Source organism: Rhipicephalus microplus, chromosome X, assembly GCF_043290135.1.
Source record: "Rhipicephalus microplus isolate Deutch F79 chromosome X, USDA_Rmic, whole genome shotgun sequence".
In the NCBI taxonomy this organism is placed as follows: Eukaryota; Metazoa; Arthropoda; class Arachnida; order Ixodida; family Ixodidae; genus Rhipicephalus; species Rhipicephalus microplus.
In genome coordinates this window covers 230,432,336-230,459,449 of record NC_134710.1, presented here as the reverse complement: position 1 = coordinate 230,459,449, position 27,114 = coordinate 230,432,336, and the positions used below count along the sequence as shown (strand labels likewise).

Sequence of the window (27,114 nt, the reverse complement as noted above, 5' to 3'; positions counted from 1 at the left end):
GTAAAAAGAATGCCTTTTTATTAAACAATAATAATCGTCTGGCTTGCTCGTATTTCTAGACGACTCTGTGCTTGCCACTTTCCCATTAGGAATGCAATGTCAGACTAATAATGCGCATGCCGTTCGGGATGTGGAAGCACTGGGTGCACAGCGATAATGCAAGGAAAGGATAGATAAATGACTATTCTGAGAAAAAAAAAATTGGGACACCCTTTTCATGCAAATGCTGCTTATTTTTACCCACCTCAATTGGTATGTTTTTACTACACATATCCAGTAGCAGTACCTGGATGTGCATATTTGAAACAGCACTGTAAAGTTGAGTGATTGGTGTAGCCATTTGGGAGAGTTCGGGGGAGGTTTCGAGTTGCATCCAAAATTTTTGCAGTCTGTGCATGCATGTACATACATGCACACACAAAGATGAACATGCACAAATAAAAGTTGTACCCTCCCCCGAAATATCCTGGCTACACTGAGAGGTTCAGTAATCAACAGCACAGTCACAATTTTTTCTTTAATGCAAGCAACATACCAACTTGAAAAAGGAATATCTGCTGCCACGTAAGACAAATTACAACGGCTCAGTCTCTGCGGAGTGCCAGTCTATCCTCTTTGATGCCATCCTTGTCAATGATATGGATGACAATGGAGTCTCCAGTGTAGATGTCTCTTTCAGCAGCAGAAATGAAGACATCTTTGATAATGTTTACAGCTCGTTCTCGAGTTGGTGGCTCTGGCTTCACATTTTCCATGTTCATGAAACCAATCTGGCAAAAAATAAATACATGCACCAAAAGATAGTCAAATGCTCATAAATCACAGTTAAAAACATTTCACAACAATGAATCTAATAGGAATCGAGGAAAGATAAAAAGAGGCTCACTTGGTTGTCCAAGAGCGGCTGGAGTAAGGCACTAGAGGAGCCTCCTGCTCTGTACTGCACTCTTTCAGAATGACCGACAGGGTCATAGGAGTAGATGCATCCTTTACCTACGAAAAAAAAAAAGAGTATATGTGCAACCCTGTCCCCACAATGAAGTACGAATCGTGAGCTGCAGAGAAATATATTTTCACATTTATCATGCACATGAATCCCTCTTTATTCACTACTTAAACCGAGGGGGGGGGGGGGGGTGCTGCTGAGTGCTTACGATGGCAGACGTGCCTGACCTCAGCTCCTTGTTTTCTGGTCAGTTTGACTAGTTTTTTCCGCTGATAGACCACGATTCGTTGCCGCAGAAGTGAATACCAGTTACACGGTGAGCCTGTGTCGCACAGACAGTGTTTTTGGAGAACCCTTTTCTCTTTTCTCTGTGTTTTGTGAACTGACCACCCCAAGCCTAGTGAGCAGCTTCGGACTGACCTAGGGCACAGCTGCCGGCGGCCGCGGTGCGAACCTGTTACCGCCGGCGCGTTTCACTCCGAATCTCGAGACGCCTACTATGAAAACGACCACGGTATGCACAAGCGTTTTAGTGAACTCAAGCGATTTCCCAACCCTATCTGACAGAAACGAGACAATGGATGCAACGCAGCCTGCGTTGTCATCAGAATCATCTACCGGACCTAGTGTCAACGACATGGCAGCGGGCTCTTCTACCGTCACCACTGAACTTCTCGACAACGGGGTACAAAAGAATAATGCCGTGTACTACCGACACCAAGTGTCACCGAACACACTGCACGCCGAACGGGTGAGTCGGCCCTGCTATACTGTTTTGATCAGGCCGCTAAACAAAGTGTGACAGACATTCCGAAACAAGCCCTTACAGACGTCATAGAGCAAAGCGCTCCACCAAATTTTATTGCAGAAATGTCAATCATCCGCTTTGACATAATCAGTAACTGTGTACGGATCACACTTTGTGACAAAGGTCATTTTCGCAAACTACGCAGACTCTCGCACTTAGTGGTAACAGTCAATGGTAGCGTGCGAGTAATTGATGTCGACACATCGCCTCTTCAGCCACATGTAGTGGGCAGCTCTCAGGGGGTAATAAAGATCAGACCCGGCCTAACAATTGAGTACATAAAAGCGCATCTGCGCTATGAACAGGCAACAATCACTGATGTGCGCATGCTCGGTAAAACACAGCTGCTGCTTTTGACATTTGATACAGACTCCATACGAAAACACTTGGTGTTTGAATATGAAGTCATCCGTGTTCACGAATATCGGGCTCGCCCGGTCGCATGCTACACCTGTCATCGTTTGGGCCATGTTGCCAAATACTGTTTCTTTCCCGCCAGTATGCCGGGACTGTGGCAAGGCTCCGCATAAGGTCGACCCAAACTGTAAGCACTTTCCTCATTGCGAGGCTTGTGGAGCGTCCACACACATTTCACTCATCCCTCATTGTCCTGAATGAAATATATCTGAATCAGCCCTTCCTCGCAACACTAATGATTTATCATCTACAACATCTGCCACACAGCCTACCTCTGATGCCTCAGAAAGTAACCTGGGCTCAAATACACGCTTCTTCCAATCTGACTCGGCTTATAAACAGCCTTCGCCAAGAAGTACAAGGACTTAAGGCAGGAAAATCTGAGACTTTGCGACCTCATGCTGGACCAACAGAAAGGAATCCGGTCCCCAACCCAAAACCGCAGTCGGTCTCGAAAAAAAAAAAAGAGCCGTTCTCCGACACGTTGTTCCGAACCGGACACGGACAAGGACTCCGCTTACTCTCATATTATTGGGCTCCTATGACAAGAACGGGCTCAAGAATCTAATAAGCTGGAGCATGCGATTCGGTCAGAGATGGTTAACACTAACACAAGCCCTTAATACCATGCAAACTCAGTTGCAAAATATGTTTGATGAACTGCAGCGCAATGTCCTCGCTGATGACAATAAACGCCGCAAATCAGGGCCTTTCTCATGAGCTGTTTCGCTTAGGGGGTGCAGTGGAATCGTCGTAGTTTGAACCAAACACGCTCCACTATCCGTAATTATGTTCAAAGACATCGCCCCTTGTTCCTTCTTCTCCAGGAGATGCGCAGTACATGCCCGCTTCCTGGTTACCATGCGTTTCAGACACCAACGGTCAAACATAAGCGGTAGCTTCCCAAAGGCCAGGCAGCGCTTCTGGTGCGTAATGACTACCCGGCCACTCAATTGGTCGTGAAATAGTAGCTGTTAAAATTTGTCCTCCTGGCCAAAAGCCCTTCGTGGTCGTGTCTGCGTATTTTCGCCCAGGAAATATTTCAGTTGGACAATACACATGGCTGGAGACGCTTAAGCAAGCATCTAAGAACCTCCCTCAGCTCATAGGTGATTTTAATGCTCATCACCCTGCCTGGGGTGCCCGAAAGCCGAATAAACGCGGACAATATTTTTACAACGCTATTGAACGCTCTTCTGCAGAAATTTGTAACACCCCCGACACCCCTACAAGAATAGGACTACATAGAGCGCAGAGAGACAAGACCCCAGATCTTACCCTCGCCAGCCCCCAATTCGTACGGCACTGGAATCTCCAGCCAGTCATGGGGCAGTGATCATCTCCCGATATTCGTGGCACTTTATCGAAAATGCCCCCGGATCAAAACAACAACAACGACTAATTGGAATGCTTTTTGTAGGAATGTTACTGGATCCTTCTCGACAGTTGAGGGCCTCTCGACATTGTTCAACAGGCCCGTAAGCTGGCACGCGAAACAGTGCCATGCGAAAACCATACTCAACCGATGGATAACCATTTAGGCAATTTATGGAAAACAGCAGACTATTTTGTCAGAAGATACCGCTCGCACGGCAAACAACACTCTGACCTCATGAAAATTAAGGGCCAATTTAAGCTTATCAATGAATATTAGCTCCAACTTCAAAGTGAAGCCTGGCAATCCACCTGCGAGCGCCTTGGCTGGCTGTGTACCGGGCCTCCAAGGTCTATGGCGCACTTTTCGTAGCGTCAGCGGGAAAGGAAAGGGCAACCCTCCTCTGGCCGAGCTGTTCCTCAAAGCAGATCCGTCAGTTGTAGAAGACTAAGTTATTACTTCTTTCTTTCCTCACGCTTCACTCACTCCACCTGGATCTCCGAAAGCCTGCACCGTAACGCAACCCGATCCGAATCTCGATTGCTCATTTAGCATGGGAGAAATGCTAGCAGCCATCAAACACGGGCGTCCTCGATCGGCGCCTGGCCACGACCGAATAACATGGCAAGAATTTCGCAACATCGAAGATGAAGCCCAGGACGCACTTTTGGCGGTAATCAATGACCTCTGGGCCTCGGGAAATGTTCCGGAGAACCTTAAGCTGTCTCTCATTTATCCTATTCTAAAACATGGAAAAAAAGAAGACCCTTTGCAAGAACCTCCGGCCAATATCCTTAACGTCTACTTTCTGTAAGCTCATTGATCGCATGATTCACACACGCATGTCCCATTACCTCGAGATAACCCGGCCAGGATACCATCCAGCTCTGGCGGGTTTTCGCCCTAACCTTGGCACGCATGACTGCCTTTGGCTGCTACGGGGCGTTATCAATCGTACCTCAAGAAAGATGTTACCTGACTACTTGCTGGCAGTCAACATGCAGAAAGCGTTCGATAATGTTCACCATAACGCCATTCTTGAAGAACTAGCTAAGCACTACCTAAGTCAGCGTGCGCAGACACGGATTCGGAATTTCCTTGCAGCTCGGTCCATTCGCTTAAGCGGTGCATCACCTGGATGGAGCCCGAAGACTTACTACTTGGACACAGGTGTTCCACAGGTATCTATTTTAGGACGAATGCTGTTTAATCTGGCCATGAGCAGGGTAGCAGAAAACCTTGAATGGGACACCCCGGCTAGATTGGCCATCTATGTCGATGACGTTACTATATGGACAAAGGCAGTGGATTATTCTGACAAAGAATCAATGCCCTCCGACCGAGCTGCAGGCAGCCTTCCTTAGTTAAGAGTCCACTCTTAAGAAATTACCGTATTTACTCGATTCTACTGCGCCCTCGATCGTAACGCGCACCCGATTTCCACGACGAAAAAAAAAAAAAGGTAAGACATCGATTGAGACGCGCACCCATTTTTTTCGCTGGCCCGCACGATCACACCACTTGAAAAATTAACTTCTTCGGGAGCGTCTTCCATTTTAATAAAAGGTACGGGGAAAGCTTGTGCCCATCTGACGTGTAACAGAGCATTGCCGTCACTGTAGTTTTACCGTGAACAGATGTCAGCACGCGAACTTGCTTCGCCCCCTTCTTCTCGACGGTTGTGGTGCCAGGCATGTCGAAGTAAAGAGGTGTCTGATCGGCATGCCCGATCTGCCCAAGCAGGTAGCCGTTGTTGTGCCGCAAATTTAGGATGAACCTCTGAAAACTGCGAAGCTTTTCATTGTACTCCTCCGCAAAACTTTTCGCATATGCCCGTTCACCTTCGGAGGAAAAAGCCTTTCCTCTTCATAAAGTTAGTTAGCCAGCACCTGCTCGCTTTAAACTGGCTCCGCATTAGCCCTTTTTCTAAGGCTAACTGCATAGCCCGCACTTGGAGCAGTTCTGTCGTCACGGGCCGCTGTGCCGCTCGCTGCTCACGCACATACTCGCTAGCAGCTCTTCAATTTGTGAAAACCGACCCTGCTGTAGTCCACTGAAGCCTTTGCGTGAAGCTTTGCTGTCGACAATCTTCTGCTTTTGTTTCCGCCAGTCCCGCACGCACGTTTCAGGAACTCCGAACGACCGCGATGCGGCCCGATTTGCGTCCGTTACTGCACACGCGATGACTTTTCTTTTAAAAGCTGCATCGTGGGGCACTCGAGTTTTTGGAGTCGGCCCTTCCATGCCGTCGATGCAAATGCACTACAAGATGACGAACTCCTCAGCACACGTACGAAGTGTCGCACATGGGAAACACATAGGCAGAAATGGCCAACGCGCTATGCCGACGCACGTAGGGGGCGGCCATTTTTAAAATGCCGATGGCAATAGAATGAACGCATTCATTTTTTTTTCGTACTCGATTCTAACGCGCATGCGATTTATGAACTCGCTTATCCGTAAAAAATGTGCGCGTTAGATTCGAGTAATTACGGTAGGCCTGCTGTTGGCTCCACATAAGACAGAACTTATAAACATAGATGGCAAGAATTGTACCAACCCGAAAATGTGCATCTCACTCCATATTGGATCATACACTAAACAATCAAAAAATGGACAAATCAAAGTTTTAGGTTAACCAATAGCCAGCTGCAACAGCCCACAAAAGTGGGTATGTAGACTGCGGCAGGCATGGCCAGCCACGTTAGATATAATACGTCGTCTGTCCAAGAAATAAGGAGGTGCACGACAACAAGCCTATCGCACTCTCGCAAGAGCTGCGGCCATTGGAAAGATTTTGTATGGCGCATTTATATGCACTTTCTTTCCAACGGACATCCAAAATTTGCAACGCCTTCATCGGGCTACTTTCTGTTCCATCACGGGGCTCCCTAAACACACTAAGATATTCGCCCTTGAAAGCGCAGGGGGCTTGCCCCCTGCGCTTTCAAGGGCGAACACACTTGACGCCCACACTTGACGTGGTGTCAAGTGTGGGCGTGAAGCCCACACTTGACACCACGTCCGCCTGGAAAACACGCCGCAAGGTTGTCGCAATAATGCTGGCTGCCAGTTTCTTGCTACGCGACAACTCAAGGAAGCAAGCTTAGATACCATCGGCATATACACGGACGCTGCCCTCTCCGATGGCGAAGCTTGTATAGCATGCATCTGCGCGCAGACCACCGAGTACACTGGGGCCTACAGGTGCCATCTACCGAACGGTACCCCTATGCAGAAGTTGATTAATAGGGGTAAGATATGTGATGTAAGAAGGTATAACATGGGAGAGAATTGAACACGTTCTGAAAAAAAGAGGAAGCGTCAAAGCAGTGAAGAGAAAACTTGGGATAGGCAAAAATCGGATGAATGCACTAAGGGACAAAGAAGGAAAAATAACTACCGATATGGATAGAATAGTTAAAATAGCGGAGGAGTTTTACAGAGATCTGTATAGTAGCCGGGACAACCACGACCTTAATACTATAAGAACTAGCGGTAACCCAGATGACACCCCACCAGTAATGATAGAAGTCAGAAAAGCTTTGGAGAGCATGCAAAGAGGCAAAGCTGCTGGTGAGGTTCAGGTAACATCAGGTCTGCTGAAAGATGGAGGACAGATTGTGTTAGAAAAACTAGCCACCCTGTTTACAAGGTGTCTCCCGACAGGAAGAGTACCAGAGTCTTGTAAGAACGCTAACATCATCTTAATACATAAGAAAGGAGATGACGAGGACATGAATTACAGACCGATCAGCTTGCTCCCTGTAGTATACAAGCTATTTACAAAGGTAATTGCTAACAGAGTAAAGAAAACTTAGAATTCAATCAACAAAGGGAACAAGCACGATTTCGAACAGGCTACTCAACAATCGACCACATTCATACTATCAATCAGGTAATAGAGAAATGCTCAGAATATAACCAACCACTATACACAGCCTTCATAGAATACAAGAAGGCGTTTCATTCAGCAGAAATATCAGCCGTCATGCAGACACTGCGGAATCAGGGCGTCGATGAAGTATATATAAACATCCTGGAAGAAATCTAAAGGGGATCAACTGCTACCATAGTGCTTCATAAAGAAAGCAACAGAATACCAATAAAGAAGGGTGTAAGGCCGGGGGACACAATCTCCCCAATGCTATTTACCACGTGCTTACAGGAGGTTTTCAGAAGCCTATAATGAGAACAGCTAGGGATAAGAGTTAATGGAGAGTACCTTAGTAACCTGCGCTTTGCCGATGACATTGCATTGCTGAGTAACTCAAGGGACGAATTGAAACTCATGATTACGGAGTTAGACAAAGAGAGCAGAAAGGTGGGTCTTAAAATTAGGCTGTAGAAAAAGATATGTCTACTTAGGGCAGGTAATAACCGCGGAGCCGAACCATGAAATGGAAGTAACTAGAAGAATAAGAATGGGGTGGAGCACATTTGGCAAGCACTCTCAAATTATGACAGGTAGATTGCCACTATCCGTCAAGAGGAAGGTATATAACAGCTGTATCTTGCCAGTATTTAGCTACGAAGCAGAAACCTGGAGACTTACAAAGAGTGATCAGCTTAAATTGAGGACGACGCAGTGAGCAATGGAAAGAAAAATGGTTGGAGTAACCTTAGGAGACAAGAAGAGAGCAGAGTGGATTAGAAAACAAACGGGGGTTAAGGATATCATAGTTGAAATCAAGAAGAGGAAATGGACATGGGCCGGGCATGTAGCGCATAGACAGGATAACTGCTGGTCAGTAAGGGTAACTAACTGGATTCCCAGAGAAGGCAAGCGGATTAGGGGGAGACAGAAGGTTAGGTGGGCAGATGAGATTAAAAAGTTTGCGGGTATAAATTGGCAGCAGCAAGCACAGCACCGGGTTAACTGCCGGAAAATGGGAGAGGCCTTTGTCCTGCAGTGGACGTAGTCAGGCTGATGATGATGATGACCTCTATGCATGCCGAACTACTTGCCATGTGGGAAGCGACTGCAAGCCTCCCATACACTATACAGAAGCCCCTTAGTGTCTTTACCGACACGCACGCTGCCTACTTGGAAATATTTCGCCCAACGTCGGGGGATGCTACAGCTGCTGCTATTCAAAGCATCATTCGTAGGCATGAAAAAGCCGACAGATCGATAGAAATTATCTGGACGCCGGGGCATACGGGTGTGCCAGGGGGCAATACGGCGGCACACGCCGCTGCTGCTTCCGCAGGTGGGTCAGCCAATCTTTCTCTGCCGCCACCCCTCATGGTGAACCCGTATGAGCTCTTAAGGAGCTCTTAAGTCAAATGGCTCCCTCGGCAGCCACAATGCACTACGTACACACGTCTGTGCGTCATGCTAGAAAAAAACGCATTGCGCAGGTTACTCCACCAGTCCTATTTTCCAGCAAATAATCGCTTTCACACTCCCAAGAAGTCTTCATTAATAAGGTCTACTTTTTAGCAAAATGGCGACAACTGGACATTGCGACAGTGACGTGGAATCACTGCGAGCTACGCTGCTGCGCAGATCTTCCCCATTTACTGAGGCAGTGTTCCGCATTTGAAAAAGGGCAAATGGCCATACAAGCTTTCCAAACCATAAATTATCGTGAAGCCCTCCCTACGGACCCAGACACGCAGTTATTATTTGCCCAATATGGAAGCCAGAGCGGTCAGATCAGAGAAGTTTAGGGGGTCCGACAAACCACAGTACTGACGCTATACCGCCTCAGTACAAGTGATAGTGAATACAATAAGTGTGAAACCCGTGACACTATGAACCAGTAGTATAGTTAGAAAGTCCTGCTTATCCCCACAGAGGTCCTGTGCCTCCCCTTTTTTTCTTTTTTCAATAAAGGACTTTCCATCCATACATCCTTGTTAAACCCACTGACTACATGAAAGCAAGAATAGAAATGTTTGGAATAAGCTAGCAGTACAGCATATTTTTCAAGCATCGTGCTGACACTGACACAGCAGCTACAGAAATGTCAGAGAAACCTCAGTGATTGATACTATAGAATATATAACAGCCTCACAAGAAGGATGTCCTTTTTAAAAGTTTATAAGGGCGAACTTGTGCCCAAAGCCAAAGGAATGACACAGCAACTGGGAAAAGGACCCAAACGCCCGTTATCCTCGCGAACCTCTGCCTCGAGCACCACCATTTTCCTCTTCACGCGCGCTGGCCACTCGGTCGAAGTTTGTGTGCATGCAGGACCCGCTCACCCATTGCGGCTGGTCTCGTCTCTTGTAGTGGTGCCATCAGCGCTTCTCTTGTTCGCGATGTCTGCCTTACACTGAGCGTTGGCAGTTTCCCGTGGCATTATCCCCCCTCTCAAGCGGCATCGCCCCGATACGTGCAATGCGGTTGTAGTATAGCAAGCGATTGGTTGGCTAGTCTTCGTATCAGTCGTAGTAGGGCTTCATGCGTACAATGTGTACGCACTCCGCGGGATTGTGTCATCTTGAATGCACGTGGCCTGCAGGCTTGACTTCATAAACGAGGTCACTGAGTCGATGTATTATATGGGCTGAAATTTCGGCAAATGAGTTTTTCAGACAGGCCTCGTCGGCCTACTGGGGTCCATATCCACACTTTGTCGCCAACATCATACCGCGCTTCACGTCTTCCCCGGTTGTAGCGGTCGGCGTCGAGCCCTTGTTGGCGACATATTCGGTACCTTACTAACTGGCGGGCCTCATCCGCTCTTTGTAAAATGTCATCCAGATAAGGGGGATAGTCATCTTGGTATATCAGTGACATGGTGTCCAGTGTTGTAACTGTACAATCGCAAACTAGTTGAAACGGGGTAACCTTGGTGGTATCTTGTACGACGGTGTTGTAGGCAAAGGTGACATATCGTAAAATTTCGTCCCAGCTTTTGTGCTCGACATCCACATACATAGATATGTCGGCAACAGTCCTATTAAGACACTCCGTCAGGTCATTACTTTGAGGATGATATGCGGTTGTTTTTCTGTGAATAGTGTGAGTAATATTGAGGAGACACTTCATAAGTTCCACTGTGAAAGCCGTTCCGCGATCCGAGCGCCATGCCGGAGAACTGTGTACAAAGAATTTGGCCACTTCAGCCGCCATTTCCTGTTCCAAGGAGTCTGTTTCGGCGCATCTCGTTAAGTATTCGGTCGTGACCAAAATCCATTTCTTGCCAAATGAAGACGTCGGGAAGGGTCCAAAGAGGTCCATAGGTTGTAGAAGGCCCACCGGTTTAGCACTAGTTGTTTTCAGTCTTTGGCGTTCGCGGCATGTCTTAACATAGCACTGTAGTAAAGCTAAGAGCTTGGGCCAACAGTAGTGCAGACTGATTCTTGCAAGCGTTCGAGTCACGCTCAAATGTTTAGACGTGGGCTCATCGTGGCACGCTCGTATTATTTATTGTCGCATAGTTGTAGGAACGACAAGAAGGAACTTTTCGCGGTTGGGCCTAAAGTTTCTCTTGTAGAGAACATTTTTTTCGGAGGCTGAACGTTTGAGGCTTCGGGAAAATATACGCGACACTTATACGTCGACTCCTTCCAGGTGTTTGATGAGGGGGAGCAATGGTTCGTCAGCGTGTTGACATTCGGCTATTTGAGTAGTTTTGATAATACCTACGAACGAAAAGTCCTCATCTTCTGATAGTGCTGAGTCTACAGGCGCCCGTGACAGTCAGCATCGGTATGCTTTTTCCCAAATTTGTATACCACGGTTATATCATATTCTTGCAGTCTGAGGCTCCACCTTGAAAGTCGTCCGGATGGATCCTTGATGTTTGCCAGCCAGCAAAGGGCATGATGACCGCTGACTGCCTTGAATGGCCTACCATAAAGTAAGGCCGAAATTTGCTGATGGCCCAGATAACGGCAACACATTCTTTCTCTGCGGCCGAATAGTTGGTCTCTGATTTTGTTAGAGTCCGGCTGGCGTAAGCTATGACCTTTTCTTCACCATTCTGCCACTGTATTAGAACGCATCCAAGGCCGATGTTACTCGCATCTGTGTGTATTTCCGTGTCAGCCATCTCATCAAAATGTGAAAGAATTGAAAGCTTTTTTAACCGTTTTCCTAATTAGTTGAAGGCACTCTGTTGCCCATTTTGCCACTGAAAAGGCTCATCTTCTCTCATAAGTTTCGTTAAGGGCTCTGTGATTTTCAAGAAGTTTCGGACAAATCATCTGTAGTACGCACAGATACCGTATTTTTGCACGTATAACCCGCCCTTGCATATAATCCGCACCCCCACTTTCAGCTCACCGAGAAAGAAAAAAAATCCTCGTGTATTACCCGCACATTTGATACACAGGAAAGGCTGTACAAAAGCTACTGCTCAAGCAACATAGCACATATGTAGACAGAAAAAGCTTTATTTAGCAAGCAGAATACGCTGTCTGCAAGGCCAGTCACAATTCACTCAACTCGCTGTCGCTGCTCTCGCTAGAGCTATCACTTGAGCCGCAGTTCTCACTATTATGCACAAAGTCATCTTCGGTTCCATCCATGTTGTTTGTGATGCAGCATTTCTTGAAACCTTTTCGCACCATCTCACCTGGAATGGCCTTCCATGCCTTGACAATCCAGTCGCAGAATAGGGCAATATCAGGCCTTCGGACTCGTCGATTGATTTGTGGGGTTTAACGTCCCAAAACCACTATTTGATTATGAGAGACGCCGTAGTGGAGGGCTCCGGAAATTTTGACCACCTGGGGTTCTTTAACGTGCACCCAAATCTGAGTACATGGGCCTACAACATTTCCGCCTCCATCGGAAATGCAGTCGCCATATCCGGGATTTGATCCCACGACCTGCGGGTCAGCAGCCGAGTACCTTAGCCACTAGACCACCGTGGCGGGGCGACCCCCTTCGGACTCGTCCTGTCGGCGTCAAGTCGTAGCAGCCTTCGGCCATCCACTCGGCGTAATGGCGCTTGACATGCGCTTTGAAGGGCTCGTTAAGCGACACATCTAGAGGCTGCAACATTGACGTCATTCCACCGGGTATAACAACTAAGTCTGTGCCGTTGCGTGAAAGGTGGTCCTCAGTTGTGTGGCTGTGAAACGAGTCAAGAACGAGCATGGACCTCTTTGCGAGAATCGCACCGGGCCTATTCTCCTATACCGTCTTGATTCAGTCTACGAACATGTCACTGTTCATCCACGCGTTCTCATAGCGTCAGTACTGTGGTTTGTCGGACCCCCTAAACTTCTCTGATCAGACCGCTCTGGCTTCCATATTGGGCAAATAATAACTGCGTGTCTGGGTCCGTAGGGAGGGCTTCACGATAATTTATGGTTTGGAAAGCTTGTATGGCCATTTGCCCTTTTTCAAATGCGGAACACTGCCTCAGTAAGTGGGGAAGATCTGCGCAGCAGCGTAGCTCGCAGTGATTCCACCACACCGGCAGGCAAATAAACCTTTGGTATATTTTTCCTTTTCAAGATGACGTACGGTCGCAGTTGCGTGCTGTCGGCAAGGGCACAAAGCAAGACTGTGATGTGCAGTTTCGTGTTCCCGCCGGTCAGCACGCTCACCGAACTGCTGCCCGTCTTCTCAATCGTTGTGTCCAACGGCATTTCAAAATAAACAGGAATTTCATCCGCATTGCCGATTTGCGAGAAAATGTAATTGTGCTGCTTTCGCAGGCCAATTACATATCTCTGGTACTTGAGCAGCTTCTCCTCATAAGAAGCCGGCAAGCGTTGACATATTGTAGTCCGCCGTCTGATTTGAGAGCCCTTGCCGCTTCATAAAGTGGTGCAGCCATCCGCGGCTCGCACGGAACTAGTGAGGTAGGCCTAGCTCCCTCGAAAGTCGCCGCGCTTCCACTTGGGCCATCTCTGTCGATACGGCGTTACCCCTGCTTCTCACATCTTCGATGAACTTTAGTAGCTCCGCCTCCAGCTCAGGGTAGGCACTGGTCTTGGGGCCACGAAATGACCTACGGTCGCGGTGCGCGGCTTGTAGGCTCTCTTTCTTCTTTCTCCACAGTCGCACGCAGGACTCGTCCACATCGTGCCGTCTTCCCGCTTCGCGATTTCCGAATTCCTCGGCGACGGCGATGATCTTAAGCTTTTTCTGTGCTGTGAAGGCCTGCCGCCGTACGCCACTCATGGTGACAGAACAGATAAACTTAGGCTTGGCGAACGGGTCGAGATGTGGAGAACTAGCGGTATCAGCGAGGTAAAGAGCGCTCACATTCGGCGACAACTTGACAGCACTACCCCTTATAGTACACTGTAACAGCACCCTAAAAACAACAGAACCGAAATGCATGCCTGCTACCGCGTCAAAAAGTAGTACATTAATTTACTGATAATATCTCTATAGGCACTATAATATCTCATTTGCCTTGCTGAAATAAATATTGCTTTATTTATTATGGAACTTTCTTAGACAACACCACCTTTTCGGCAAGCCCTTTCCAAAAGTAAACATGGCGTACGTGACGTAGGGACATGTGGAGGGTCACTGGGCGGCCGCGAGCGTCCAAAAAATATACTTGTGGTGTGACAGTGAGATTTTACACTGAACAATCGAATTGTCTCTCCCCAAATGTTTTTCTAAACGCTTCAACGATGCAAGCAAGCGAAACCAAAATCGGCCGCAAGCTGCCGTGCTACTTGCAGAGCAACAGAAATTTGCGGAAACCGCCTCCGTAGCCTTCGCTACACTATTAAGGGGTTTCACAGCACAACATGCATTGCTGTGAAGCAGCACTATAGAAAAAACCCCGCGTATTATCCGCACCTCCACTTTGCCACTGAAATTTTTGGGTTTTTAGTGCGGGTTATACGCGCGAAAATACGGTACCTAAAAATCTCCGTACTGACTTTTTATCTGTTGGTACCGGAAACCTTGCGACGGCGACTGTCTTTTCGGGATCAGGTCGAACGCCTTGGGCGCTGACGACGTGACCAAGAAATCAGTTCTTTGAAGCCAAACTGGCACTTCTCTGGCTTGATGGTCAAGTCTGCCGAACGGATTGCCTCTAACAAAGACCGAAGGCGCTTCATGTGCTCCTCGAATGTAGCGGCGAAGATGACCACATCGTCCAGGTACACTAAGCAACACTGCCACTTCAATCCGGAAAGTACAGTGTCTATCATGCGTTGGAACATTGCCGACGCGCAACAGAGTCCAAGAGAGAGAGCCTTAAATACAAACAGTCCGTCCGGGGTAATAAACACAGTCTTCTCACGATCACGTTCATCAACTTCGATTTGCCAGTATCCACTCTTGAGATCTAGTGATGAGAAGAACTTTGCACACCAAAGTCGATCTAACATGGCGTCGATGCGCGGAAGGCCCCGGGTGTACATCCCGTTTAGTCGCACCATTCAATTTTCGGTAGTAAACACAAAACCGTAGAGCGTTATCCTTCTTGACAAGCACCACGGGAGATGCCCACAGACTGTTAGAAGGCTGGATAACATAATCTTGAAGCATCTCCTGTACCTCATTCTTTATAACTTCCCTTTCCTTCGGTGAAACACGATACGGGTGTTGGCATACTGGCCTGGTTGTAGACTTGGTTATAATCCTGTGTTTCATAAACCTCGTGCGCTGTACCTTTGAACTATTAGAGAAACAGCTGCAGAATTCCCGTACTAGGTCATACAGCTGTCGACGTTGAATCGCTGAAAGGTTAGGATTAACAGATATGATGTCGAAGACGTCAGATGTTAGTTTAATATCGGATGGTGTAGTTTCGAGACTGTTTAATTCTGTCACTTTACGGAACTCATCAAGAATGACTATAGCTGTTCCCTTTGCAATGTGTTGGAATTTGTTTCCAAAGCTTGTTAGGAGGATGTCTGCACACCCATTCCGGAGCTTGATAATCTCTCGTTCCACACTAACACCTCTCTTCAGGAAAACATCCATGTTGCTGTTTGCCACACCTTCATAGTCGCTAAATGTATCATTTCTGACAAGAACCATTACACTGATTCGTGGCGGTACCGTTACATCATCATCGACGACCTGCAGTGGAGTGTTGTATAGCTCCTCTGCTCGTGCTGCTCTTATAACGTGTTCCATCGAAAATAACACACTTGACCTCTACAAATTAATAATGTCACCATTGGCTTGAAGGAAATCCATTCAGAGTATTACTTCCCTCGAACACAGAGACAGGACGACAAAGTCACCGACGTAAATAAAGCCCCCTATCACGACCCTTGCGGTACATCGGCCAAAAGGGGTTATGAGGCGACCGCCTGCAGTACGTACTGGAGGTCCATTTCATTCGGTCAGAACTTTCCCAAGTCGCTTCACTAATTCGTAACTTATCACAGAATAATCCGCACCAGTATCGATCAATGCATTGAGCTCTAGTCCGTCAACCACGAACAGCAAGTCTAAAGTCATTTTCTCTCTACTGCACTCCTTTACCTGGAAACAGCCGTCGTCGTCACACTCGTATCGCAGTGGAGAATCTTCATATCCCAGGTTGCCAGCGGCCTCGCCTCCATAGGTCGCCCTCTTCAGTTTCCCAGATTTGGGATAGGTGAACAATGCCTAGTTGTGCTTGGGAAGGGACGTGGGCTGAACGAGCGGTAGCGCACAGGGGATGGTGAGCGTGGTTGATGACGACAAGGCAGGTCAAAGTTCCAACGTGAGCATAGCTATTCTTATATCTCGGATGGTCTTTCGCCATTTTGCGGACATGGTGCGTTGATGGCGAATCCCCTAAGACCAGCTTGACGATATCGGCAGAATTGGTACAGGTGGCCAGCCTCTCCACAGTGGAAGCACAAGGGCCTACGTGCGACATCTCGCCATATATCCCTCTTCCGTGGCATTGTCTCTATTGCACCAGGTGGAGTGTGTGCTGCGCATTGTCTGTACATAGGTACTTGGCGTTTCGATCGGTGCACACTGCAGAGCAGGTCGCCTGAGCACCTCAGAGTACGTTGCAGCCCGTTGTGTCTCTGGAACATCACTCCGCGGCTCCCGCATGGCCTGCCGAATTTCTTCTCTGACGAATTCAGCAAGAGACAGCTCTGGGGTGACATCAGGTGACATAGGTGGCTGCAGTTTCCTTAATTCCTCCCTGACAACATACAGGACGAGCTTGCGCAATGTGTCAAGATTATTCACGACGCCTACTGAGTAGACTGCTGCTGATGCACCGGCTATGTCGCGATTGTGCTGTCGGGCTCTTTGCTGCAGCGTCGTTTCGATGGTTGTTGCTTCCGACCGAAACTCAGCAATAGTACGGGGTGGATCGCGGACGAGTCTTGCGAACAACTCTTGCTTTAACCCGTGCATGAGGCGGCACACCTTCTTGTCTTCCGTCATGCCGGGATCAGCTTGCTTGAAAAGGCGGGACATATCTTCGATGTACATTGTGACAGTTTCGTTCGTTGATTCCGTGTACGAAGAGCTGCTTCCGCCTTTTCCCGGCGATCACTGTTGTCACACGTACTCAGTAGCTGCTGGCGAAACTCTTGCCACGACGTCAGAGATGCCTCTTGGTTTTCGTACCACACTCATGCAGAGCCTTCCAACGCAATGTAGATGTTGCGCAGCTTGCCCTCCTCGTTCCACTGATATAAATTTCTCACTCTCTCGAACTGCTCTAACCAGTCTTTGGCGTCCTCGTATGAGTCACCGTGAAATAACTTTGGAATGACTAAATTATGACCCATGCTATATTGTGGAACTCCAAATTAACTTCGACCACCTGGGGCTCTTTTAACATGAACCTAAATCTAAGTACACTGGTGTTATTTACATTTCACACTCATCAAAATGAGAGTATAGTGACCCAAAATCAAACTTGTGCCCTTGAATTTAGCAGCCCAACACTTTACATGCTAAGCTATCCAGGCGGGTGTTCAGACCACATGACAAAGGTAAAAGACTGAGTGATTCTAGGAGATATATGTCACCAGTTGTTTAACAGCTTCGACTAGCGAGCTCACCTCTGTTAGAGCTCGCATAAAAAAACTTGCAACTAAACTTGCAGATACTGAGCAAAAATATGGGGGGAGGAGGAGGAAAGCATACAAATCTGACTTTGAAAACAGGTGACTGAACTTCTGGAATATTGCGAGTATGCAGCGGCAACAGCATTGAGACATCACCGGCCTCCTGAGATGCCAATGACAGAGACTATACAACTGTGCGAGAATCGGACATCTATTGGTAGCCACAAGCACATTTGGCATGGTCATTTCTTATGAAGACCAGGTCACTTCATCTAGGCTGCATTGTGGCTGCCGTTTTCCTGTGAGACTATCATAATGTGCTGATCTGTGATCAGTATCGGTGAGCATTGGAGGAACAGTGGATGCTTGTCCTTCAGCAGTGCAATTGGCTACTTTAGAAGTGAAGGGAGTGCAAATATCTGTCAGGTTTTTTAAACAGTAACATGAAGATGCGAATTTTACAAACATAGAGAAAATCAACATTTTACAAGATCTTGGTGCATTTGTCCATGAAATGGCACTTTACATACCAGGAAATTTATATCTGGTGTTTTATGTTCCAAAACCATGATATGATGAGGAGCTCCAAAAATTCTGACGATGTAGTGTTCTTTAATGTACACTGATATCACACGTGACATGAGTGTACGAGGATTATATTTAATATACCACTGTGTACATGTCAAGGTATTGGTGCTTTCATGGTTAGTTTATAACTTGATATAAACCATGGGCATGATGTGGCATAAGTGCATGACCAGCACGAATTGTGAGTAATGACAAATAGCATAGCATGCATGTACTATATTCTTGACATAGGGGCGGAAGTGGACTTCAGTATTTTGGAGTAGCTCAGGAAACAGGAATACTGCTGTTTTGGAGCAGCTTTGGCGCAGTAAAAAGGGGAATTTCAGAGCAGGTTCAGAGCACGAAAATGTGTGTTTTGTAGCAGTGCAAAACATGGAAATATTTCTTTACGCCAATGTGTACTACAAGGAGTCTCACTAGCCTCTGCAACATTGCACCTGATGTGTAAAACTAAGTATAATCGCAGCACATTTCACTTGGCGAAAGTTTATCCTGATGCTAATTAAACACACTACTCTGCTCATCTCACTCGGTCTGGAGCGAAGTGGTCATGAGCAATTCACACAGCAAATCCACGCGCACTGTACAGCGAGCCGCCCGGCAACCACGGTGTAGGCAGAATAGGCGCCGCGCTGCACGCAACTAACCAGGAGATGATCCGAGTCCACGTGATCACTCAGTGTTTCAGTGAAACTGTCAGTTGTCGCTTAGTATTATATTGCCACGTACCTTTATTCAAGTTTTCTTATGACCATGTTGCCCTATGTTCAGCGAAAACCACGCCTACATTGTCAGACAAGCTTCAAGGCTGATCATTATAAGATTACGCCCAGTTCGTGAATCTTTCAGATTATTCTGGAAACAACTTCGCCGCTAGCGATAACACTAGAATGTTCTATGGCAAGTGTATAAATGCCGACACGCTTCGCCACTTGTCAGTTGATCGACGGCCGACGCCCCGTTAACTGCTATCTGTGCAAGACTGCTACTGTAATCAGACTTTCCGTTTACCGGGCACAGGTTCGCCCAAATAAACAGTTGAATCCCAACATAAAGTCTCCTGCCTTCGGCCACGTCACGACCCCGTGACAATATCGTGGTACATATGCGCACATATGTATCGCAGAAAGCCGATGGTGACCGTTCTGTGGCTATTTAGATTGCTGTGCATCCCGGACCCTGTAATAGTCTCGACAGTTTCCTTGGCGTCACCACTGCACGCAATAAAACAGTCCTGCGAGAGTGTAAGCCCCATATGATCTTTTTCGCGCTCTGGCAAAAAGGAAGACTTTCTGGTTAGTACTTTGGGCAACATCGACTGCGGCACTGTATTCGTTTATTGATGGTCATGAGGCACATCAGAAGATGCCCATTTGCACTTGCAAACGCGCACTGCCATTTAGTGCATGATAATGCCATGTTCCCAGCCAGTATAAGTCATTGAGGTTTCACTTTATAACTATATAATTAACAGTTATTCATTATGATGCCCCCACTTTTAAGGGGAAACCACGGCGATCACAACAATACGAGCCCCATGAATGAACCGAATAACGTGATCGAACTCCATTGAATCTGGATGCGGCTGCAACTTTGGTGTAGCCAATGCACAGTGTTGCCCGGTCGATAATAATCGTCTATATTTGGAGGTTTACACTTCCAATCGACACTCATCATAGAAATTGCCGTTTATGCGCATCAGGTCAGATTGGCACAATTGGCGCTGTACTTTGACCTCTGTTGACATGAACAGCTTATTCCATAAGTCATGACCTACATGGCAAGGCATCCTTGTGATCTCACAGGGGCCATTTCATTACCTTGCTGCCGAAAAAATGTACATACAATCATAATCATCAGCCTGACTACGTCCACAGCAGGACAAAGGCCTCTCCCATGTTCCGCCAGTTAACCCGGTCCTGTGCTTGCTGCTCCCAATTTACACCCGCAAACTTCTAAATCTCATCTGCCCACCTAATCTTCTGTCTCCCCCTAACCTACTTGCCTTCTGTGGGAATCCAGTTAGTTACCCTTAATGACCAGCAGTTATCCTGTCTACGCGCTACATGCCCGACCCATGTCCATTTCCTCTTCTTAATTTCAACTATGATATCCTTACCACCCGTTTGTTCCCTAATCCACTCTGCTCTCTTCTCGTCTCTTAAGATTACCCCAACCGCTTTTCTTTCCATTGCTCGCTGCGTCGTCCTCAATTTAAGCTGAACCCTCTTTGTAAGTCTCCAGGTTTCTGCTCCGCAGCTAAGTACTGGCAAGATACAGCTGTTATATACCTTCCTCTTGACGGATAGTGGCAATCTACCTGTCATAATTTGAGAGTGCTTGCCAAATGTGCTCTACCCCATTCTTATTCTTCTAGTTACTTCCATCTCGTGGTTCGGCTCCGCGGTTATTACCTGCCCCAAGTAGACATATCTTTTTCTGCAGCTTAATTTTAAGACCCACCTTTCTACTCTCGTCTAACTCCGTAATCATGAGTTGCAATTCGTCCCCTGCCTTACTCACCAATGCAATGTCATTGGCGAAGCGTAGGTCATTAAGGTACTCTCCATTAACTCTTATCCCTAACTGTTCCCATTCTAGGCTTCTGAAAACCTGCAAGCATGCGGTAAATAGCATTGTGGAAATTGTGTCCCCCTGCCTTACACCCTTCTTGATTGGTATTCTGTTGCTTTCTTTATGAAGCACTATGGTAGCAGTTGATCCCCTTTAGATTTCTTCCAGGATGTTTATATATACTTCATCGACGCCCTGATTCCGCAGTGTCTGCATGACGGCTGATATTCCTACTGAATCAAACGCCTTCTTGTAATCTATGAAGGCTATGTATAGTGGTCGGTTATATTCTGAGCATTTCTCTATTACCTGATTGATAGTGTGAATGTGGTCGATTGTTGAGTAGCCTGTTCGAAATCCTGCTTGTTCCTTCGCTTGATTGAATTCCAATGTTTTCTTTACTCTGTTAGCAATTACTTTTGTAGATAGCTTGTATACTACAGAGAACAAGCTGATCGGCCTGTAATTCTTCAAGTTCTTGTCATCCCCTTTCTTATGTATTAAGATGATGTCAGCGTTCTTCCAAGACTCTGGTACTCTTCCCGTCAGGAGACACCTCGTAAACAGGGTGGCTAGTTTTTCTAACACAATCTGTCCTCCATCTTTCAGCAGATCTGATGTTACCTGATCCTCACTAGCAGCTTTGCCTTTTTGCATGCTCTCCAAAGCTTTTCTGACTTCTTCTATCATTACTGGTGGGGTGTCATCCGAGTTACGCCCCGCCACGGTGGTCTAGTGGCTAAGGTACTCTGCTGCTAACCCGCAGGTCGCGGGTTCAAATCCCGGCTGTGGCGGCTGCATTTTCGATGGAGGCGGAAATGTTGTAGGCCCGTGTACTCAGATTTGGGTGCACGTTAAAGAACCCCAGGTGGTCGAAATTTCCGGAGCCCTCCACTACGGCATCTCTCATAATCATATGGTGGTTTTGGGACGTTAAATCCCACAAATCAATCATCAATCATCCAAGTTACTGCTAGTTCTTATAGCATAAAGGTCGTGGTTGTCCCAGCTACTGTACAGATCTCTGTAAAACTCCTCCGCTATATTACCTATCCCATCCATATTGGTAGTTATTCTGCATTTTTTGTCCCTTAGTGCATACATCCGATTTTTGCCTATCCCAAGTTTTCTCTTCACTGCTTTGACGCTTCCTCTTTTTTTCAGAACGTGTTCAATTCTCTCCATGTTACACCTGCTTACATCGCACACCTTATGCCTATTAATCAACTTCGAAAGCTCTGCCAGTTCTATTTTGTCTGTTGTACTTGAGACTTTCATGATTTGACGCTTCTTAATCAGATTCTTCGTTCCCTGGGAAAGCTTGCCAGTGTCCTGTCTAATTACCATGCCTCCAACTTCCACTTCACACTCCGTAATGATACTCGTCAGATTATCATTCATTGTGTCTATGCTAAGGTTGATTTCCTCACTACATACAATGATGGAAGTGAATGGCGCGCACGAATGACAGGTGATAAGATGAACGATGATTGTTCTTCACATGTCATAATCTGCCAAGCAACCACCCCATCCCCTAAAAAGGCGAGCAGCTAAATCTGATTCTATAAACACCACACATGCTTTCACATAGCACATTGCTGCTTGCCACTTTCTGACCTGAGCAATTTGCAGAGGCACCGGGAGCACCAATGCCACTTCAGAGGATTTAGTATAGCCTCCTTGCCTAAAGTAAAATCCAAAAACAATGCTCATACAAAAACACCAGTTGAATAAAATGAGGCAACAGACTTTCCTCCAGAAGCCTTTGTTGTTTTACACTACAGTTGAACAGAACTAGAACCGATATCACTACACACTTTTTAGACCATTACACCCTACGCAAAGCATAGAACTGCCTGGCAACCATGTAAGAAGGGCAATGCATGTAAAGACAGCAAGCATACGTGAAATTAATATTACACAGCTTTTGCATCCTGCGTCTTGTGATCAGTCAAGAAGCAGTCACTGACAGTGGCGGCCTAAGGTATGTCATGGTATACTCAACGCACTGAAGAAACTTTAAACTTTAGCCCATTATGTCATGGTTATGCAAGGATGAAAGCGAATCATGCTGCCAAGAAAGGCACCTTCATGACATGACCTTTGAGTACGAGTCACTTCTTGATCTTTTTGTCAGAAATTCGCTCGAAATAATTATTAAGTCGGGTGTTCTATCGTATTGTATCAGTGACCATCTTCCAGTATTTTTATGTGCAGAGAAAATGACGATATAAAACAAAGCCTCAGATAATCATGTTTCAATCAATTACGGAAAAAGCACTAGGTGCATTTCGTGAAAATCTGTTGCAGATAGAGTGGGCCAATATAACGAAAATTGCAGATGCAGATGACGCTTACGAAAAATTTCTAGCAATTTTCAAACAAACATATCATGTGCATTTCCCACTAAAAGAATGCAAATTAAATCGCAAAATATGAAAACCTTGGATAACTCCCGAGTTGCATGATCAAATGAAAAAAGATAAACTTTACCAAACCTTTCTGCAAACACGTTTACCGGAGGACCTGCGGTCTTCAAGAGCTATCGCAACAGACTTACAAGTTGTTTACAGTCCGTGAGAACACTCTATCAAGCTACATATCTTGTTCCTGGTAATCGCTCCAACGTTTTATGGGCTATACTAAACAAGCTCCCTCATCGTGGTCGAAGTACCGCCTCTGTTTTAGAGTTTAAAATCAACGGCAAAGATGTAGAGGGGTAAGAATTGGCCGACGCCTTTAATATTGTTTTCACTCACATGGCTACAACCGGAAGCGCGGATGATGCTTGCGAGTACATTAAAAATCGAAATGTTCGGTTGTTGTTCTTATCTCGTATCACCGCCCATGAAGTTTCGTCAACAATAAAGGGTATAAAAAATAGTACCAGTTGTGATGTCGATGGAATTCAAATACGCCCTATCAAGGAAGCCTATGACATTATTGCTCCCATTTTGGCACATATTTTTAATGTCTGCTTAACGAAGTTCGGTTTGCCTGTCAACAAGCACGCGGAAAAAGTGACTATGCCTTATAAAAGGGTGATCGAAATGATTTAGGCTATTATAGACATGTTTTGATTTTGCCTGTGTTCTCAAAGGCCTTTGAAAAACTTCTACACACTCGAATTTCAATTTCTATTAAAAAGCACAATTTATTTGTGCCTGCTCAGCATGAATTTAGACAAAATAAATCTGCTGAGCTGGCACTTCTGGAGCAAAAAAACATACTTACAAAATTCGAAGAAAAGGCACTCATTTTTGGCATTTTTGTTGGTTTTTACAGGGTATTTAACATAGTTAACCATGAAATATTGCTAAATACATTACACTACTATGGTATTCAAAGCCAGGCCCTATTGCTTATGGACTCTTACTTATCCAGCAGACGACAAGTTTTATCTATCAAGAACTCTTTCTCCAGCTTGCATCCTGTACTATGTGGAGTGCTTCAAGGCAGCATATTGGGACCACTATTATTCAACATATGTCTTTACGATATTATAAATATTTCCAAGGCCAAATATATCATATATGCCGAAGATACTAGTATATTCTTTTCAGGCCATGACATTAACAAGCTTATAAGAACTTGCAACAATACAATGATAACGCTAGAAAGATAGTCAGCAGCAAATGGTATGCATATTAACAAAAACAAAACAAAAGCTGTTATATTTCTAACTAAGATCAAAATAATTCCACCTTATCTTGATATATTACTGAGTACTCGTAAAATTGTGATATTTAACCATTTTAAATGTCTTGGCACAATTTTTTCAAAGAACATGACCTGAAATTATTATGTGGAATGTCTTGCAAAAATTAGCTCAGCTAACAGGTGTAATGGGTTGAATTCGGTGTTTGCTTCCAAAAAGAATTAAGCTTTTGCTGTATCATTCACTATTTAACTGTATGGGGCACGAAATAGCTAATAAAGTTGATAAAATATACATGCTTCAAAAAAATGTACTAGGCATATATTTAACACTTATTTTGAGCCATCCACTAGACCCTTATTTTGTGGCTCAGGAATAATTAAGGTGCACCAAGTATATTATTATGCATTAAGTCAAAAATTCAGATTAGAAACTCTCAGGCACATGAAAAGCTTCGGCATTCTAGCCAACCTGCGTGCAAGGAATCAAAAGTACCCCACCCATCAAGGAGAGAAATGGGAGGTTGATATAGCATGGTTAAATCAGGCAAACATTGTTTATCTTACACTCTTCAAGCTCTTTTAAATCGCTGTGACCTGAAGGGTTTTGATGTATTCAACTGTTCATATCACGACATCCATGAATTATTTGCAAATGTGTAATACTTGATCATTAAAACAAGAGCAAATTCAGTTATATACTTTTTCTTTCAGTTAAAAAAGCTCTTAGATATAGATTTCCTTTTCAATCGCATGTAGCTATTCCTGGAATTACGATCTATATAGTGTATAATGTTGCAATGTATGTTTTTTTTATGTAGCATATAATGTGCCTTATATTTTGCTTCTGGATAATAATTGCACTACATTTGCGTTTCCACACAGTGTAATAATTTCACTTTAAATGTGCTGTTCATATATGTATTAAATCACAACTACAGTTAGTAAGCCTGCTTATGGCACGCTACTCGTAAGGTGCTATATCTCCATGGTTACCACGATGCTGCTACTGCTCCGACTTTTTGCTTTGTATTTATTTTTCAAGTTATTTTTTGTAGGGGGCGGTGAACTAGTCAAGCTGTTTTAAAGCACAACTTTTTTTCGCAGTCCTTTCTCTCTGTACTACAGAACGAAAAATAAACTTTGATTTGATACCATATTCTGAAGTGGAGACGTCGCCATATGCATATAGCAATATCACTTCCAGGGTCTGCGGTATGGCTCGTTGAGTATGTGGACAATCAGTTGCTTTACTCAACGAACACACAAGATTCTACATCATGCAAAGCAACATTACCAAAGTTATTACCTCGAAATACAACCTTTGGATGCAGATACATATTTCTAAACATTTAACAAATGTAGAAAATAGTGCTCTTGCGGTTCATACCTGTACAGCATTAACTTGGCCATTAGATGTACCAATGTTAAGAGATAACGTGGCAGATGTTGCATTTTTGTGCTACCACATAACTAAACACAGTTACAGCAACATAAACTTATTCACCGCACCAAAATTTGAAACTCGGAGCTTTTGGAAATAAAGCCGTTGTTATTGATCGTTATATGTCCCTTGCTTGAACAGAACACTTCTGTGTCTTGAAGTTTTGTAAAGTAAATGTTCAGTAAAAGCTACTAGAAAATGCGACATGCATGTGACTATCAACTGCTTCTTACTCTGCTTGGCTCATTTCATACACTCTTGTCTTCTTATCCTGAAGAAAAGGCCAGCCACGCTGTGCGACGTTTAATATCATCGGTGCCGAAGTGACAGTTTTTGCGAACACGAACCCTGATACAAATAGTACAGCAAACAGTGGTTTACCCTCTTCATCGAGGCCCGCCAGAATGTTCGAAATGTAGTACGGGAAGAACCTCTTGTTATAGAGCATGGTGACAATCAGTTGAGCGACAGCGGGCGTGCTCATCAACTTGTGATGTTCGTGCAGGTACATCTGCGTAAACAATAACCGTGGTTAGTACCAATTTTCTAATATATGACATGTTGAGACATGCGTACTTACCTTCATTCGTGCCTCCAGAAATCGCGTGAACGTGAGAATGTCACACCAGCAACCCGTAGAGCCAAGGACACATTGGTTGGACCTAAATTCAAATGAGAGACCCCGTCCATCATCCTTAATAATTACGTGGGATGCTTGTTATGTCGTGCTCAGTAGCAACTGCTTACAGCTTGAACAACTTAGACTGCTCCCTCGTGTGAATATGATAGCCACTGCTCAGACGACTGTCCGACGCAATGACTGCAAAGTCGTCTCCAGCAACGGCCACGATGCTCCTGCGAAAACCGAAAGAAAATGGGCCCCAATCATTGGGGAAACAAATGGTGGCGAAAGCAGTCATGGTACTTGAAGAAACATACCCTCCGTTGTCAGAATAAGGATTGAAATGTGCTTGCTTCGGACCGCCATGATAAGAAATTACGGGCTGCCCAGTTAACACATCCATGTTTAAATGAAATGCTCGTGCACTACAGGAGTAATTCTTCTGAATGCAGCTATTGAATGTTACTCAACGGACATTCACGACCACCGAACAAACGTCTCCGCAGTGAGTCGACTTTTTCAGTCAAAGAAGCCCAGCCTTCGTTGTATGGCCGCAGATACGTAATAGCGTTAGCGTCCTAACATCAAAAAGCAATATTTTTTAATATATAAAAACTTGAAAAAAATAATGTTATCCATTTAATTTATTTACGAACTTATTTAAGTATTTTCATTGTCGGGGGTGCACAGTGCGCACTAAGAGCATCGTGCCTCTAGGGAGTTAAATCATAGAGAAAGAAGAAGACAAGAGCGGACACTCCGC

At 45.5% G+C, this 27,114-nt stretch overlaps 1 protein-coding gene across 1 annotated transcript; it reads right to left on the bottom strand.

The window, feature by feature from the left end:
* Window positions 1–503: 503 nt before the first annotated feature.
* On the bottom strand, window positions 504–27,009 carry Prosbeta6 (proteasome beta6 subunit). Its single transcript, XM_037435977.2, has 6 exons — window positions 26,669–27,009; window positions 26,477–26,584; window positions 26,310–26,391; window positions 26,111–26,240; window positions 887–993; window positions 504–770 (listed from the first exon to the last, which is right to left on the bottom strand). The coding sequence occupies exons 1-6, from the start codon at window positions 26,752–26,754 to the stop codon at window positions 585–587; spliced, it is 699 nt and encodes a 232-aa protein (XP_037291874.1). The 5' UTR covers window positions 26,755–27,009; the 3' UTR covers window positions 504–584.
* Window positions 27,010–27,114: the final 105 nt, after the last annotated feature.

Coding starts and splice junctions, on each gene's coding strand:
- Prosbeta6 (XM_037435977.2), bottom strand. CDS start 26,754: ATGGATGTGTTAACTGGGCAGCCCGTAATTTCTTATCATGGCGGTCCG. Junction 26,585..26,668: donor CCTTATTCTGACAACGGAGG/GTATGTTTCTTC, acceptor CGGTTTTCGCAG/GAGCATCGTGGCCGTTGCTG. Junction 994..26,110: donor GGCGGGCCTCGATGAAGAGG/GTAAACCACTGT, acceptor TTTTTTTCGTAG/GTAAAGGATGCATCTACTCC.